At 39.5% G+C, this 16,706-nt stretch overlaps 1 protein-coding gene across 1 annotated transcript in view; it reads right to left on the bottom strand.

Annotated features, from left to right (window-relative positions):
* FAM81B (family with sequence similarity 81 member B) overlaps positions 1-16,706 on the bottom strand; it is a 60,487-nt gene extending 43,781 nt beyond the window's left edge. The window contains 4 exon segments of the mRNA XM_054487111.2: positions 12,254-12,318; positions 15,197-15,300; positions 16,584-16,664; positions 16,667-16,706. Coding sequence (XP_054343086.1) covers positions 12,254-12,318; positions 15,197-15,300; positions 16,584-16,664; positions 16,667-16,706 — 290 coding nt within the window.

The following is a 16,706-nucleotide window of genomic DNA, read 5'->3' as shown; positions in this document are numbered from 1 at the left end:
TACCCAGCTAACAACGGTGGACCAGTATTCAAGCCTAAGCAGACTGAAGTTCATACTACATTACATGCAGAGAAGAGGTCCCCTCCAAACTCTGCCTCCAAATCACCCCTGGAATGTGCTTCCTCCTCAATTTACCCACTATGCTAACAAACCAAGTTGGATGATTTCCGGATCCATATAAATGTAATACCTGATAATTCTATGTTGAGGAGACGGCTGCCTACTAATAGATGAAAGAAATCAGAGATTAAAGGCAAAGACGAGCAAAAGAGTCAGAAGTTCAACGAAAAGTAAACAAAGTAAATTAGAAATGGGAAAAGACAAAGGCCAGGGCTATTTCATGTACAGGCAAAGAAACTTAAAAATCCTGATACCCTCTCTTGGCATTAATATATTACTCCTTCCCTTCACTGATCAGCATCTTGAAGAAGCAAGCTGGTTTTGTTGTGCCTTTCAATATGTGTGGTTTGCTCCTCACCCTATGATAATCAGATTCTTCTCTTTCTCTCTCTTCCTCCCTGCTTCCCTCCTCTCTCTCTCTCTCTCATTTTGGGGGGAAGCCAACTGCCATATTGAATAGCCCTATGGAGAGGTCCACATGGTGAGGAACTGAAAACTCCTGACAACAGCCAGCAAGGGTCTGGGGTGTCGACCAAGAGCTATATAAGTGAACCATCCTAGCATTCCTGATCCTGAGAAACTGTGAGATAAATATTTGCTGTTTTATGCCGCTGAGTTTTGGGATACTTTGCTACACAGCAATGGATAACTAACATGGACAGTAATCTACATGAAAAAATGAGGAAGGTCTGAGACTCAGATGGTGATCTTGGACATAAAGAAAGAGGATAGATGTTACAGATATTATAAACCTAGAAGTTGTAGAACTTTGAGATAGATTGGAAATGAGCCTGAAGGAGGGAGAGATTCTGATGTTTTGGATTTGAGCTTAATGTATGATGCCACTTTTCATCAAGACTGAAAATTCAAACAAAAAACAGTTAGGTTTTGGGAGAAGAAAACAAATTTGAGATTTTGTATATGGCATCTATCAGGAGATGCCCCTTGAACAGTCTGAAATGTGTCTGAAAATAGAGATTTGGATGTTATCAGAGAAGTAAATGGTGGTTGAAGACTTGGGTGAAGACAATGAGAAGGCCTGAGCTGGCAGGTGTGTATATGTGTGTGTGTGTGTGTGTGTGTGTGTATGTGCAAAAGAGAACAGGCATTTTTGGAATCACTTAGGTAGCTTTCAAAAGGAAGAGTTGCACCACCACTACTCACCTTGGCTCCTACCCCAACCCACATACTACAACTGTCTGGTGGGGTGGGGGCCTAGGACCTGAGAAATGATGGGGGATTCTGTGGGACTCACAGAGCAGACTTTGGTCCCATGGGAAATATTGCCATCCCCCATGCCCAGGGGTCCTGTTGTCTCTGCGGAGCCAGCACACCTCTGCTCAGCTCTGGCTGGGTCTTCAGAGGACTAATTCAGCTTCACCTCCTGGGAAAATAAAGCTTTCAGCAAGCAATACAGAATTGAGAGTTAGTGAGAACATGGGAGCTAAAGTAAATCAGCCCCAGAGGGATATGACAGCTCATGTGAGACAACGTGCAGAAAGAAAGGAAATGAGTTAGACAGTTATCCAGAGGTTAAAAAAAATCTCGGGCTGACTATGGTTTTGACAAAAATGTTGAATTAATGTGGCTTCCCATCCTCTCTCCCTTACAAAATCCTGAAGGACTTAAAGAAAGTGAAAAACCCCTGGGGTGGTGGGGGCTATTTTAAACTGGTGCATGTGTGGGTGGTGCTGTGGATGCCATGATGTGCCACCCAGCTCCCCGTTCAGGAAGGAAGCACTTATACCCTCCAACTGTTGGCAGTGCTGCCAGCGGGCAGACCTCAGCTGTTAGCTTTCTCTGAGAACTGCCTTGCAAAGGTCATGCCCACTTTCTAGGGCAGCTTCATTCAGTGATTGGACAGTGTGTGGGTATAAAGGCCTGGCATGCTTGGTCTAACTCCGGACAACTTTGAAGGGCTGTCCTAGCTCCAGAGCTTCCTGCGAAGTTGGTTGAAGTCTTCTTTGGCTCAACTATTGCAGCCATGGTACCTAATATATATAAAATCCATACATAACTAATTGAAGTTAGTTGGCTCAACTCACTTCATATAGTTCAACTATTCCTTCTGTTCAGTTCCATTCCTTTCCCTTCCCTTCCACAGGTGTTGATCCCAGTGTGCTCTGTAATAAGCCTTCTATTCACCAATCTCCATCTCAGAGTCTGTTCCCTGGGCAACCCAACCTGAATCAGATGGCTGCGTTGGCCTGGGACAAGAGACAGCTTGGGAGGGCTGTGGGAAGATAAAATAGGAAAAGGGAACAACGTAACTCTGCTCTTCTTCTCTATTTCCTTGGGACCAGTTGTTCTGACTCCTGTGAAATGTCAAACTGTTCTAGGTGTCCTCTAAAGAAAGATTAGGCAGGGCAGAGGGACTGTGTTGGTAAGGAGTTGGAGCAGTAACAATAACAAGAAACTTGGGGGACGATTGACTTTGGGGAGTTGCTGCCACCTTGTTTCACTTCTAAATGTCCACAGCGTGGGAAAGCAACTGTCCTCCTAAACCTGCTTCTTCCTGGGGAGCAAAAGGTGAAGACCTGACAGGAGAAGTTATTCTGTGGAATAGGCAGTGGTTTTCTGTTACCTGGGGCTCATCCACACCCCACCCCTGGACTCACTGGAGCTGACAAGGCTCCATTGGAGACTAGGATCTGGCTGAAATGCCCAGGGGAAATGAGTTCAAAGGCCAAATTAAGAGGACTTTTGAGGAGCACAGCCTTTTTAAAAGTAATTAACCTATAAATAAAAAACCTACTAGATTACAGATTCCCACAGAAGAGAAATATTAAAATGCACACAATAAATTTTTAAAAGGCTAATAAACATATTAAGAGAGAAAACAACAGAAGATATTAGTAAAATAAGAAAAAACTAGAAAATGTAAAAAGTAAGTAGAACCATTAGGTATGGAAAATATAATTGAAATAAAAAATAAAAGGTAGGATAAATATAACAGAAAAATAGCTAAAGAATGAATTAGTGATTTGGAAGACCAGACTGAGGAAATTTACCAGACAGAACAAGGAATGGCCACACAACTTGGAGATTCAGGGTCATGATTTGAAACTCACAGATTCCAAAATCAAATGTTAACATAAACTCCCACATTTTCTCACCATTCCAACAATAAGCAGGGGACATTAATCCTAGTCATGTGACCTAATAGAGTAGCTGCAGAAATAACACCCAGAAGTGTTCTTAGGCTCCAAACCCACAGTTTTTTAAGTTCTTTCTTCCTTTCTTGATCCTGGCCACCATTATCTTTTCCACTTTTCCTCCTAACAAATAGCACATCCTCCATACAGCAGCTAGAGTGGTCTTTCTAAAGTGTAAATGGTAGCCCTTGACTACTTAAAACCTTCCTATGGCTTATCCATTCTCTCAGAATAAAATCTTATCTCCCTTTCTAACCTCATCTCCTCCCATTCTTCCCTCCATTTATCTCATTCAACCACATAGGCCTTCTCTCATAATACCCCATTTTATCTTCTCGAAAGCATTTGTCATTACCTAAAATTATCTTACTTACTTATTTCTGTTTATTGTCTATCCTCCATCACTAGAATGAGAGCTCCCTATGTGAGGCACTTTTCTAACATGTTCTGCACAGTCCCCCAACATTGAGAAGAATGTGTGGCACATAGTAGGCAGTCAATAAATATTTGTTGATTGACAGACTAATTTCTCTACCTGGACTGTTCCCTTAAGTCTCAGTTGTTGGAAAACTGGACAAAAAAAAAAGTGGCTCCATAAAGTCACAGCTTGTTGGAGCCTCAAGACATAGTTTACTCTCTTGAGCAATAGAAAATAGTCTCAGCCTGGGTGAGATTCTTCTTTTCTTTTTTTTTTTTTCAAATTGAATATTTCATTAACATGGTAGTTTTTGTAACATGTGCACACACACTGTCACACTCAGAGATTCTTTTCTATCACCTGTAAATCTGAGGTGCAAAGAAAACTTTGCCAAGGGGTTTTGTGAGTCAGATTGCATTTACCACTCATTTGGTTCAAAAATGTTCTTTGGAAAATCACCAAATGGTACCTACCATATATATAATCCATTCCCCTAAAACCCCCACCATGTCGTCAGTGCTACCCTGGATTGGACGTATGAGTCAGAGGCAGAAGGGAAGAAGATGCCAGGCTCTGCTGAAGGTGACACATAGCCTGGTGGTGTACTGCAGATTTGCTCTTTATTTTCTTTGAGCCAGTGCTGCTTTGTGGCCTCTAGACAATCTATATTCCAGATTTGCCAGCAAAGGTATTTGATCTCCCGGTTTTCAGTCTTGTATAGACACTTATAAATTATGCTTCACTTCCCCCCAAATTTAGAAATTGTTTTCTCCTAGATGTTCTAAGTATGGCAGATACCATTGGTTACCCTCCCAACAGCTGCATCCAACTTCTGCCTGACTTGATTCATCCTTCCTGTCCCCCATGTCCTTCTGAGGGGCAAACTAATCATAATGGTTCCATTCTTCTGGGTTGAGATGCAATTAGTTATGGTAAGAGCATGTGAAGCAATTCTGGCCCATGAGATGCAAAGAGAAACCTGCTATGGGGCTTCTAGGTAAAGTGTCTTTGCCTTCAAGAAGGGATACACAGAAGAAACTTCCCTCTTCTTCGCTGAATGTTTTCCTGTCTGTGCATGATGCTTGGAACTACCAAAGCCATCTTGTGATCATGAGGAAAAAGGAAATGGCAGAGAGAAAGAATAAAAAAAAACCACCTGGCTGCTTAATGATGTTCTGAAGCTACTAAATTTACCAAACTCTGGTTTTTTTTTTGTTATAGGAGCTAATCAGTATTTCTACATTTAAACCATTCTTGGTTAGTGCTCCTATTATGTGCAGCTGAAAGCATTGTGTCTGTATCTAGTCACTTACCAATAAAAATGTCATTTCAAATAAAGATACATTAAGTACTTACTAAATATTTACCCTAGTTCACACACAATATTTTCTCTAGTCCATACACACATTTACTCTAGTCCATACCTGTAATACTACATATTTACATATAATGGCTCTGTTCCTCAAGGAACTTAGGTTAATTCAGTATTTCTTATACTTGAATTGGTATCACAGGGGAGGGTGAGGGAGGGAAGTTGTTAAAATACAGATTACTCCACTCCAACACAAACCTACTGAGTCAAAATTTTAGGGTAGGCGGGGAGAGTAAGAATATGCATTTTAAGCAAGTGCATAGGTGATTCTAATGTATCCTAAAGACTAAACACCACTGATTTGTTTAAGACTGGTCATGTGAATCAGTGAATAATATAAGGCAGGATATATAATGAAGTGCTAAAGTAGTGGACTATGGAATATGAGCTCTCAAGTTCTGTAGACATCCAGAAGCAGCTTGGCAGGTTGGAAAGCAAGGTAGACTGAGGGTAGAACACAGGCTCCACCACTTACCAACCAAGTGTTCTAATTACTTCATCTGTAAACAGGGCCAACAAGGCCTATTTTGCTGTGTGGTTGTAAGTTCTGAGATAATAAGTGAGATGCATGCAGTAGAGAGGGTGGTGAAACCAATGCCATACACCTGCATGTCTGGGGTTAGGAGGGTCCCAGTGCCTCAGTCTTGGGGGTGAGGTGCTGTTGGCTAATGTCAAGATTATATCCAGAAAGAGCAATGAGGGGGCAGACCCAAGCCAGCAGGTCTGTGGTCCTGTCTGTCAGGGCTGATTTCAATGCCGTGGCTATTTGGCCCATCGAAGGAAGCCTTTTAGGAGGATATCACCTACTGCTATGCAAAGCTATTTGCCTGCAACCGTGGAGACATTAAGTGGGATGCAAATGCTGGACTGTAGTTATTTCTTTTCCTAAATTTTTAAAGTTTATTTTTAAAATTTATTTTATGTTTAAGTGGAGAGCTTTCCTTTTTGAAATTCCTTTTCAGGCCTGGGATTTACTATTAACTGTAGTCTTATTATTATTGCTAATTCTTAAGATTTAATGAAGCACCAAATGATGGCTCTGTTTGGTTTTATTTACATGGTTCCTGAAGATCAACAGACAGCTTATATTTTTTCCCGATTTGCATTGCCACCAGGACAGAGAATATTGTTTTCCAATTGACCTTTCTAAATCAACCATGGAAGAACAAACACATGAGCATGTCTCAATTTTCTAAGAGAGATTCCTGATGAGGCCATTATTCAAATCATTAGGTATTCTTAAGGGATAAAAACTGAGGGCTTTCCCTAGTAGTAAGATGTAAATTTAAGAACCTCACTGCTTTCTTAGTATGTTATGTATGTCAGTGGGACCTAGATCTAAATTTAACTATGAAAGGAAAGAAATAACTGAATATTCCAGACTAGTGCAGATGGAGTCACCAACCACAGGAGGAAAAATTCCTAGGGGGCCTTTTCAGAGAGATATTTGGGCTTCACATAGATCATTGATTATGTAGCTGACAACTGAATCCGAACAGATTTTCCACAAACTCTGAGTTCTATTTTTCTGTAATTCGGTGTGACTTACACCAGCTGTGCTGTAGCTGGCAGATCGGCCGGTACATGGAGCCTCTCACTTCCCTGCCTGTTCTGTTCTTGTGAATAGAGCCCTAAATTTACTGAGGAGATTCTGATAACCATTTTGGCAACCTGTAATACTCAGAGAATCAAACTTGAAAGTTTAAACCTTTTTCTAGAACACAAAAAGGCATACCGAAGAAAGATTTCTACATTTGTATGAGATCTAATATATGACTAGTTACAGTCTGAGTGCAGAGAGTCCTACAAAAAAAAAAAAAACCTAAAGTGAAATCTCAGAGAATATTTTGATGCCTCACAAAAATAATCTATGAGTGTGTGTGGGGAGTGATGAAATAGAATAAAACATTTTCTGTAGTTTCTATGTTGCTTGTTTATAACCACCCCGGCAAGTGGATGTTTGTAGCTGGAGAGACTTCCACTGCTGAGTTTTAGGTAGGGCTGAATGCTCTCGGGGTCACGTGAGGCAGGCAATTTGGGTTCTGGTGGGCCCAGTGCAGGAGGAAGTACACCAGGCCAACAGGGCTGGGCCAGCACAGAGCACCAGGAAGGGCCCAAAAAGAACTCCATATAGTGGCATGGTCCAGAAGAGTCTGGAGAAAGAACTGGTTGTGATTCTTTTCCAGTGAAAAGTGATGCGCTCTGTAAGGCAGACACCTCATGTTCAGCAGAATTTTTAATAAGATTGCAAAATGAGTGATGTGCCTGGTACGATTGGTTTTCCTTCATGTGGAGGCATCAAGGTTGACAAAGGTTCCAAACAGAGTCCCTGTGTCAGTGAGGGCAGGGTCGATGTCTGGGTCATACTTACAGGTGAAGCATATGCAAACTGCAGTAGCAAATTGTTTTGATGATGTTGGGAGTTCCTGTAGCATTTGTGGCCCTCTTGAGATACCTTCCCATATTACCTTGGTCTTTGGGGGTGGGGGTGGGGAGTGTTTAATGTGAGTCTCCAGGGGGAAGAACGCTGTACTTGGAGTCAGAAGACCTGGGTTCAAGTTCTATCTCTGTCACAAGCTATCTTCAACCTCTCTGAGGTTGCCCAGAAGAGGGCTCCCTCTCTGTTCTGTGGAGAGAGAGACTCCTGACCCTCCCACCCGCCTGACGAGATCAAGTTAAAGGATGTGTACCTGAAATATTTTGCAATGTCTTGTAAATAGGTCTTGTACAATGTTGTATATATGTGTTCTTACAATTATTTATAATTATTAAATGGTGTTATGGGTTGAATTGTGTCCCCCCAAAAGAAATAGTGAAGTCTTAAAGCTTAATACCTCAGTATGTGATCTTATTTGGAAATTGGGTCTTGCAGATATAATTAGCTAAGGTGAGGTCCTACTGGAGTAGAGTGGGCCCCTAATCCAGCATGGCTGGTGTAGATGTGAAGATGGCTGTATGTATGTATGTATGTGAAGGTGGCTGTATGAAGACAGAAACACAGGGAGACACCATGTAAAGATGGAGGCAGAGATTGGAGTGACACATCTACAAGCCAAGGAGTGCCAGGGACTCCCAAAAGTCACCAAAAGCTAGGCAGGAGACAAGGAACAGGTTCCCCTTGGAGCCCTCAAAAGGAACCAGTCCTGCTGGCACTTTGATTTCAGACTCCAACCTCCAGAATTGTGAGGTAATACATTTCTATTGTTTAAAGCCACTCAGTTTGTGGTAGGGAGCTCCTAGCCCAGGAGAAATGTAAGGAATTTATTATAACACTATCTTATTTCTGTTTAGTGCTTATAGTCAGTGTATCATTTTCATTGCATTCCCACCACTACCCTGTGGCATGAGTAAAATTTGTCTCTACTTAGGAGGAAACTGAGGCTTGGAGGCTATGAGTCACTCAGCAGCGAAACATTTTAGTTAGCCTCTCCTCTTTCTCCTACATCACAGCAGCTTTGCTTAGGCCAGTTAGTGGCTCTTCCTGTTACATTTGCACTTTTCTCAAAGGAGAAAGGTATGTCTTTCCCTCTGCTTCTTAATATGTAACTTGCTGCCAACATCATGTAATTTTTCACCAAGTCACCTTTCCTGCCTGGCTCACATCTCTCCTCGGAGTCCCAAGGATCTTCTCAGAGGCCCAGAGGTTGGAGGGGGCTCCCCCTGTGCTCTAGAGATCTGAGATCAGCATCAGCCTGACCTCAGTGGAGTTCTCACACTTGAGCAGAAGGTCTTAAATGTGACAAGAATCCAGACAGCCTCCCGGGAGGGACTGAGCATCATTTGGGCAGCCCCTTCCCTTACTAATTGGGGGTCCCTATGGGTAATGCCCAATCCCTGTGACTGTACCCACTCTCAGCAGAGCCTTGCCCATCACAGGTGGGTGGGTAGGCATGTAAAGAAGAAAGAGAAAGACCGAAAGACCGCCCTGTGGCTGATAGCAGCACCATCCAACCTAACAAGATCTATCCATAGAAAGTTCAACCAACAGAGTTCTGTCTTCCTTTCTCATGCATTGTAATGTGAAATATCTGTCTTCATCATGTAGTAACAAAAGCAATGCATCACGGAATAATAAAGTGTCTGCCATGGTGCTAAGAAAAACCTTGAAAATGAATACTTTCAGAACCTGAATTCCATATTCTACTCATGAGGGGAAGTCATTAATCATTTATTATTTTGCCCATTTGACTTGCTGAAAGTTTTATGTATCCAGATTTTAAATATCATTCTTTGGCTGTCAGCCAGACCCTCATCTTCACAAACTGTACTCTTGAGAGAATTCCTGAGTTATATATTGGCTATAGCCCAGCCTGGAAAACTCCTCAGTATAAAACCTCATTTCCTTGGCCTCCTTTTTGTTCAGGAAAGTTGGAATTTGCCTCATGGGCAGCAGAAACTCAGGATTCATTCTTTCCAGAGACTTTCAAATAGAATCCCAGATGCTATCATAGTTCCAATTTGTATTTCCCTCCTTTTCACCCCAGCCATCCTTGCCCCCTTTCTGTTCCTGCTACACCATAAGAATATTCCTGCCTTAGAAACTTTGCTCTTCCCCTAGATGTCCACATGGCCAAATTCCGCACTTCCTGGTCTTTTCTCAAATGTCAGATTCTTAAGGAGGCCTACCCCGGCCAGCTATCTAATCATTCATTTCTCTCCTTCCTGCTAGAATGGCTCCAAACGCATTATTAGATAGCTCCCTGAGGGACTGGATTTTTACTTTTTGAGTTGTTATTCTTTGCTCATAGTATTACCTGTAAATATACCCATATAAGTTTTAAGGCCAAACCTCTGAAAACCTGTAATATAAATTCAGGCCATTTAATGAGTTGATAATGACTTTTACTTAAGTACTCTGTTTGCATGTCAATCCATTTGTTGTCACCCAATGAAAACTATGAGTTAAAGGCTGAAGTTTATTTATTTATTTATTTATTTATTTGTTTGTTTATTATCTAGAGATGGAGTCTCACTCTGTGACCCAGGCAGGAGTGCAGTGGTACAATCTCCATTCACTGCAACCTCCACCTCCCGGGTTCAAGTGATTCTCCTGCCTCAGCCTCCGGAGTAGCTGGGATTACAGGTGCATGCCACCATGCCCGGCTAATTTTTGTATATTTAGTAGAGATGGGGTTTCACCGTGTTGGCTAGGCTGGTCTTGAACTCCTGACGTCAGGTGATCTGCCCACCTCTGCCTCCCAAAGTGCTGGGATTATAGATGTGTAAGCCACTGTGCCTGGCCAGTGAAGTTATTTTAAAAACCATTGTTCTTTGTTTTTATTTTATTGGATTGAATATCTCAATTCAAAATGTCTGCACTTATTACTGAAATGCCCAAATGCTATTTTGCTTTTCCAGTTAATCAGCTGATTTAAGCAGAGCTCTAACAATTCAATTGTTCTACCATTACTTTCCATTAAATCTGTCAACTACAGTTCATCAAGTATATTCAGTACATCATGATAGGCTACTGGAGGGGTATCAAAAATCATAAGGCCATAGAGTGCCTGCCTTTAGGGAGTTTGCAGCCTGTTCTGAGAGATGAGAAGAGAGAGACCAAAAGACAATTAACAATGTGAAATCATAAATAGAAAGTTCCAGATAATATGGTTTAGATAGTAAGAGAAGGGGTAAGGGAGAGATTAAGGTAGAAATAAATGTTGGAGTCAAGTAATCTTTATCATGCTTTTGCTTTGCATTATAGACTATTTCTTCCTCTTTGTCTTCATTTTAATTTATCTGAAAGTCAAATCCAAAAAGTTTATCTTCTGCTGCTTAAGTTTGTTACCATTTTCCAGGAATTCATTTTCTCATCTCCTGGGATGTACATCACCAGCTTGAGCTAAAGAAATCCACACAGGTTTGTAATAGAATTTGACGGATCAGAAGAATGATTTTTATTTTCCATTTGTCATGTAGAGAGTCAGGTAGGGACAAGTTTCCCTTTTCTCCTTGGAAGATAAGGTTAGCTAATACGTTTATTTATAATAATTATTTTTGTGCATACTATATTCATTGTCCTTAACTCAGAAAAAAGTCATCTGTCCAAATATTGCATTTTTTAAACATTTAAAAATATTTTTCCCATGCTTGGTTTTATTTTTTTCTAAATCATAGACTCATATAAACAAATACAAGTTACGCGGAACATGAAAAAAGGGGCTAAAATACTGTGATTGAACTATTTGGAATGTATTAAATTTAACTGGCCAGGGAACAGGGGAATTCTTGTGAAAAAAAAGCAGTAAAAATTAGTGAAGAAATCTTATCATCTTAATTGTTAAAGATAATTTTTAAAAAAATCAAAGTTCAAGGTGTATTTATATTTTTCTCTTCACATGAACTCATTTCATTCATTTGGCCATTTTTTTCTTCTGTGGTCATGATGATTAAAATCAGAATTGTTTTAAAGCTGCAGTAGTTTCTAGTCCAACCTCTTTGTTTTTCAAATGAAAAATCTAAAGCCCAGAGACATTATGGAACTGACTGGTGTTACACAGCAAAGTAGTAGAAGGACTGAGACTAAATCCCCAGTGCCCTGAAAACATGAATGACAGCATTAGACCAAATCCTGCTTTGACATATGGAATAGAAAACAACTCAAATTAATATGCATTGCCTTTGCAATGCCACCTTCATCACTGGCATCCTTGGGTATTTTGGACAATGTGCATGTGTTAACAGTGTGTTACTCTATTTCCAAGTGCCTGGAGTTGTCCCTCTGTGGTACACCTTTCCTGGGGGAGCTCCAGGTATGGCACTGTAAATAGCAGAAACAACATTTTCTAGTGATTAGTGAAATATATTTCAAAATTTCCTGAGTTTTTATCATGAAATGTTAACAGGTTTACTTGGTTTATTTTGAAGTCAATAGTTAGCTCTATCTGATATTGTCCCAATATGCAATATGTTGTATTGCTTTTCACATAAATCTACAGGAACCTATGGAGGTCATTTAAAGAAAAGGTAGTTAAATCTGCTTGTTCTGTCAATCAGAAAGGAACAGGATCAGGTTTGTCTTTCTGACATGATTTAGTCTCTTCTGAACACAGAGAACTTAAAGGTTTCATTCAGGTACATTCATCTCTGACTGAATAATTAAACACAGGATTTTTTCTTTTTTGCGTGTGAGATTTGCCACAATAAATGCAGTTAACAGTTAAAACTAGTTGTAATTTACACACTTACTTGTCAACATATTCAACTAGATCTGTATAATTCTTGGTTGACATTTTGGCTGGAGATAATCTTACCTAAAACAAAGGTTACAGATTCAGAATATATCATCTGCTTCTTTACAGATTACTTCTATGCAGTTTATCTTTAAAAAGTTTTAATTTTAAACAAAATGTATACCATAGACCAGATAATCAGCTCAGTTAATCTTACACATGCCCCCTTTGTATTGCTAATGACTAAAAACAAAATTAAGTTCTGTGGAGATACTAGAGAGGCTGTATTTCATAGATTTGGTATCACAGTCAAGAAAACCTTTTTGGAAAAGTGAAAGCCATAGATTATTCTTAGATAATTTAAAAATGAAATATCTAATGATTATTGACTGAGTTACTAAAGAAGTCTTCACAGAGTGAATGATTCCTGACATGCTGATTTCTAAGGAGAAACAGCTAATTTTCAAACACAAAGCCCCGAACTAGGAAACTAGCCTATCCAAGTACCTGGATGTCAGATTATTATAGCCAGAGCAGTCATATACATGATTTACTAACATTAAGTATAGCTCGCCATATGTACACTTAACTGGCAACTTCTAATTCAATAAAATGGTACTACTAGAAAGTTCTATTTTCATGAAAGTTGATAATTTGCAGCATTTTTATGACAGGGAAGAAGATACCCAATGTACTCACTGTTTTTCATATCTCAAAAATGCCTTAAATTTTTTTTTTTTTTGAGACGGAATCTCTCTCTGTTGCCCGGGCTAGAGTGCAGTGGTGCAATCTCCGCTCACTGCAAGCTCCGCCTCCCGGGTTCACGCCATTCTCCTGCCTCAGCCTCATGTATTGCTGGGAAGACAGGCGCCTGCCATCACGCCCGGCTAAATTTTTTTTGTATTTTTAGTAGAGATGGGGTTTCACCATGTTAGCCAGGATGATCTCGATCTCCTGACCTTGTGATCCGCCTGCCTTGGCCTCCCAAAGTGCTGGGATTACAGGTGTGAGCCACCGCGCCCAGCTGAAAATGCCTTAAATTCTAATGTTCTTTTAAGTTTAAAAAAACAAGACAGATTTATCCTAATTTTAATAGCCTATTGCTGAACTGGATTCAATATGGAGAATATGAGTGGTAATCCACCTCAGTTAAAAACTTTAACAAAATATATTCCTAGGATATTTTTTCTTGCTTTATGTTACTGTGTACTATAATGGTGGGCAGAATATGTTAAGACTCACATACAGAAAGCATTCCTTTTTCAAATGCCCAAGGAATTACTACTTCTTAAGTTTTAAGAAACTTAATTAGATAACTCCCCCCTTCAAAAAAACTTAAAAAAATGTGAAGTCCATTATCAGGGATGCTAATAAAGAACACCTGACAAAGTCTCTCCTGACCCAGCCCTGTTGGTGGTGGGCAGGCAGAACAGGCTCGAGGCTGCTCACGAGGGAGCCTGTGAACCCCCAGGAGAGCGCTTGTACCCTCCCCCCATTGCTGAATGGGGTCTCCAAATATTTGTGGAATTAAAGTGTACGATGAATACAGTGTCCAAGGGCACTAACTTGTCCTCCTCCTTCTGGAGTATAACAATTAGATCTATGTTTTATTTTTATTTTATTAATTTTTAAGTCTGATTTGAAAGACCATAAGTAGCATCTTCTTAAAAACACACCTATAACACACACTTTTTAAGTGACAAATGTTAAGCACAACAATGGAGGAATATTTGGAAAAGTATAGAAAAGTTAAAGATACAGAATAAAAATTCTCGCTTGTAATTTTGCTACCTAGAACAAAAGCCATTGATGTTGGCTTTTGGTGCAATTTTTTAAATGTAATTTTTAGGTATCTAAGACAGTATTAAATTTTTATATCTTTGCTAATTGAACATAAGAGTCAGTTCTGTTTTATCCTCATTCCTATAAGCTAGGATGTTATTATATATAAAAATTATCTCACAAACAACTTGATGGCCACTGTGGGAATTTTTTGACATATATCAGTTTTATCCATTTCATAATGATACTTTAAATGTTATAGCTTTTTGGTTTTATGCGCTATGAAATACGTTCTTGTATATGACATAATTTTATTTGACATGATGCCCTATAAAGTGGATGTCATTACCTTCACGTTAGTGTAAGGATGACATTAGTTACCTTAAGTAGCTGAAACCCTTCTTATGGAAAGAAATTGAGATGATTATTTTTTATAGGTGAGGAGCTTCAGGATCAGAGAAGTACGGGACTTGCCCAAGATCATGTAGATGATGATGATAATCATACTATAGCCCTTCCTACTTGCTAAGCACTTACTTAAGTGACTCATTCAAACCCGTAATAACTTTGTATGATAAGCCTAATTCACCCATTTTACAGAAGAAGAAACAGAGAGGTTAAGTAATCATGCCAAAGTCCCACAGCTAGTATGTGGTACAGCCTATTATATAATACATACCAAAAATCAGTGTTTGATATTGTGCTATGCTTTACATAACAAGTGACTGCATCTGCCTCTTGTTATGTAAATTACAAGGTGTTAAGTACAAAAAAAGTCTGAAATCACTGCTTTAAAAAATGTTCTTTTTAACAGAGAAGATATGACAAGTTCTAATAAAGGAAACATTCTATTTAGCTATACCGGTTTTCATGTTAAGAGATAAAGTCTGCACCTTGAGTTTATCATGGTTCCTTTTGAATCATCATAAAACATACATCATGATCAACTTAAAAGAATTTTAGCCCCGTATATTCAAAATCAGTCTAATGAAATTATAAATTGAGGTCATTTTTCTTTTCAGCTTGTGTTGTCAGCAGCCACTTTGCCAAGACAGAACAAACAGGAAATGTGGGAGAACTATTCTTCCAGGACTTCTTAAACTCTCTAAGCACTCTAAGCCTTAAAGAAGCTGAGCAAAGTATTCTAATTTTAATGTGAATATTGAAAAGTACTTGCTTTCTTTTCTTGGTTATTGTCTGAGCCAGGAAGGGTGCCATCAGGTTCTACTGGCTGTTCCTCTGCAGTCGCAGTTGGAGAGGCACTTTTGTTTACATTTGTATCTAGGTAACCAGAATGCTGAATCAGGTCAGGAACTATGACAAGTGAATTTTTGCAGTGCTGCTAATTTTTTTTTTTAATTGAGGGCAGTTTCTGTACATATAGCTTAGCTTAAAGGGAGGCTTTCAATTTGTTTTACATTTCCCCTCTCCTCACTTATCCCAATTCTCCCCCATCCCCCCATAACATCTATAGTTAGCTAGAAAGGCATTTCTTTACAGATACTTTTATAAGACCTTTAGAAACTTTGTTAGGATCAGACAGCTCTAAAATAATCAGGAGTGTATTTTTTTTTTTAATTATACTTTAAGTCCTGGGATACACGTGCAGAACGTGCAGGTTTGTTACGTAGGTATACACATGCCATGGTGGTTTGCTGCACCCATCAGCCCGTCATCTACATTAGGTATTTCTCCTAATACTATCCCTCCCCTAGCCCCCCAACCCCCACAGTGTGTGATGTTCCCCTCCCAGTGTCCATGTGTTCTCATTGTTCAACTCCCACTTGTGAGTGAGAACATGTGGTGTTTGGTTTTCCGTTCCTGTGTTAGTTTGCTGAGAATGATGGTTTCCAGCTTCATCCCCGTCCCTGCAAAGGGACATGAACTCGTCCTTTTTTTATGGCTGCATAGTATTCCATGGTGTATATGTGCCACATTTTCTTTATCCAGTCTATCATTGATGGGCATTTGGGTTGGTTCCAAGTCTTTGCTATTGTGAACAGTGCTGCAATAAACATACATGTGCATGTGTCTTTTTAGTAGAATGATTTATAATCCTTTGGGTATATACCGAGTAATGGGATTGCTGGGTCAAATGGTATTTCTAGTTCTAGATCCTTGAGGGATAATCACCTCACTGTCTTCCACATGGTTGAACTAATTTACACTCCCACCAAAAGTGTAAAAGCGTTCCTATTTCTCCACATCCTCCCCAGCATCTGTTGTTTCCTGACTTTTTAATGGTTACTATTCTAACTGGCATGAGATGGTATCTCATTGTAGTTTTGATTTGCATTTCTGTAATGACAAGTGATGATGAGCTTTTTTTCGTATGTTTTGGCTGCATAAATGTCTTCTTTTGAGAAGTGTCTGTTCACATCCTTTGCCCACTTTTTGATGGGGTAGTTTGTTTTTTTTTCTTGTACATTTGTTTATTACTCTGTTGTGCCCAAGCCTTCTGAGGATCTTCATTGGGATTCATTATTTTGTTTATATGTAATAAGAAATATAAGAAAGATACTGAAGTAGGAGAAATTTAGAGACCTCGAATAGTCCATAAGTACCTGAACTCATGATGCTTGATTTTCCAGCTTTATTTTTTGTAGATTTGTTATTTTTGAAAAAAAATCTCTGTGATTTTTTCTTTTTTCTGAGGAAGCCAGCGTACCAAGCAATTGTAATTGCAT

This window comes from Pongo pygmaeus, chromosome 4, assembly GCF_028885625.2.
Source record: "Pongo pygmaeus isolate AG05252 chromosome 4, NHGRI_mPonPyg2-v2.0_pri, whole genome shotgun sequence".
Taxonomy (NCBI): Eukaryota; Metazoa; Chordata; class Mammalia; order Primates; family Hominidae; genus Pongo; species Pongo pygmaeus.
Note: the sequence above shows the minus strand (reverse complement) of the source record. Positions and strands in the feature narration are given on the sequence as shown.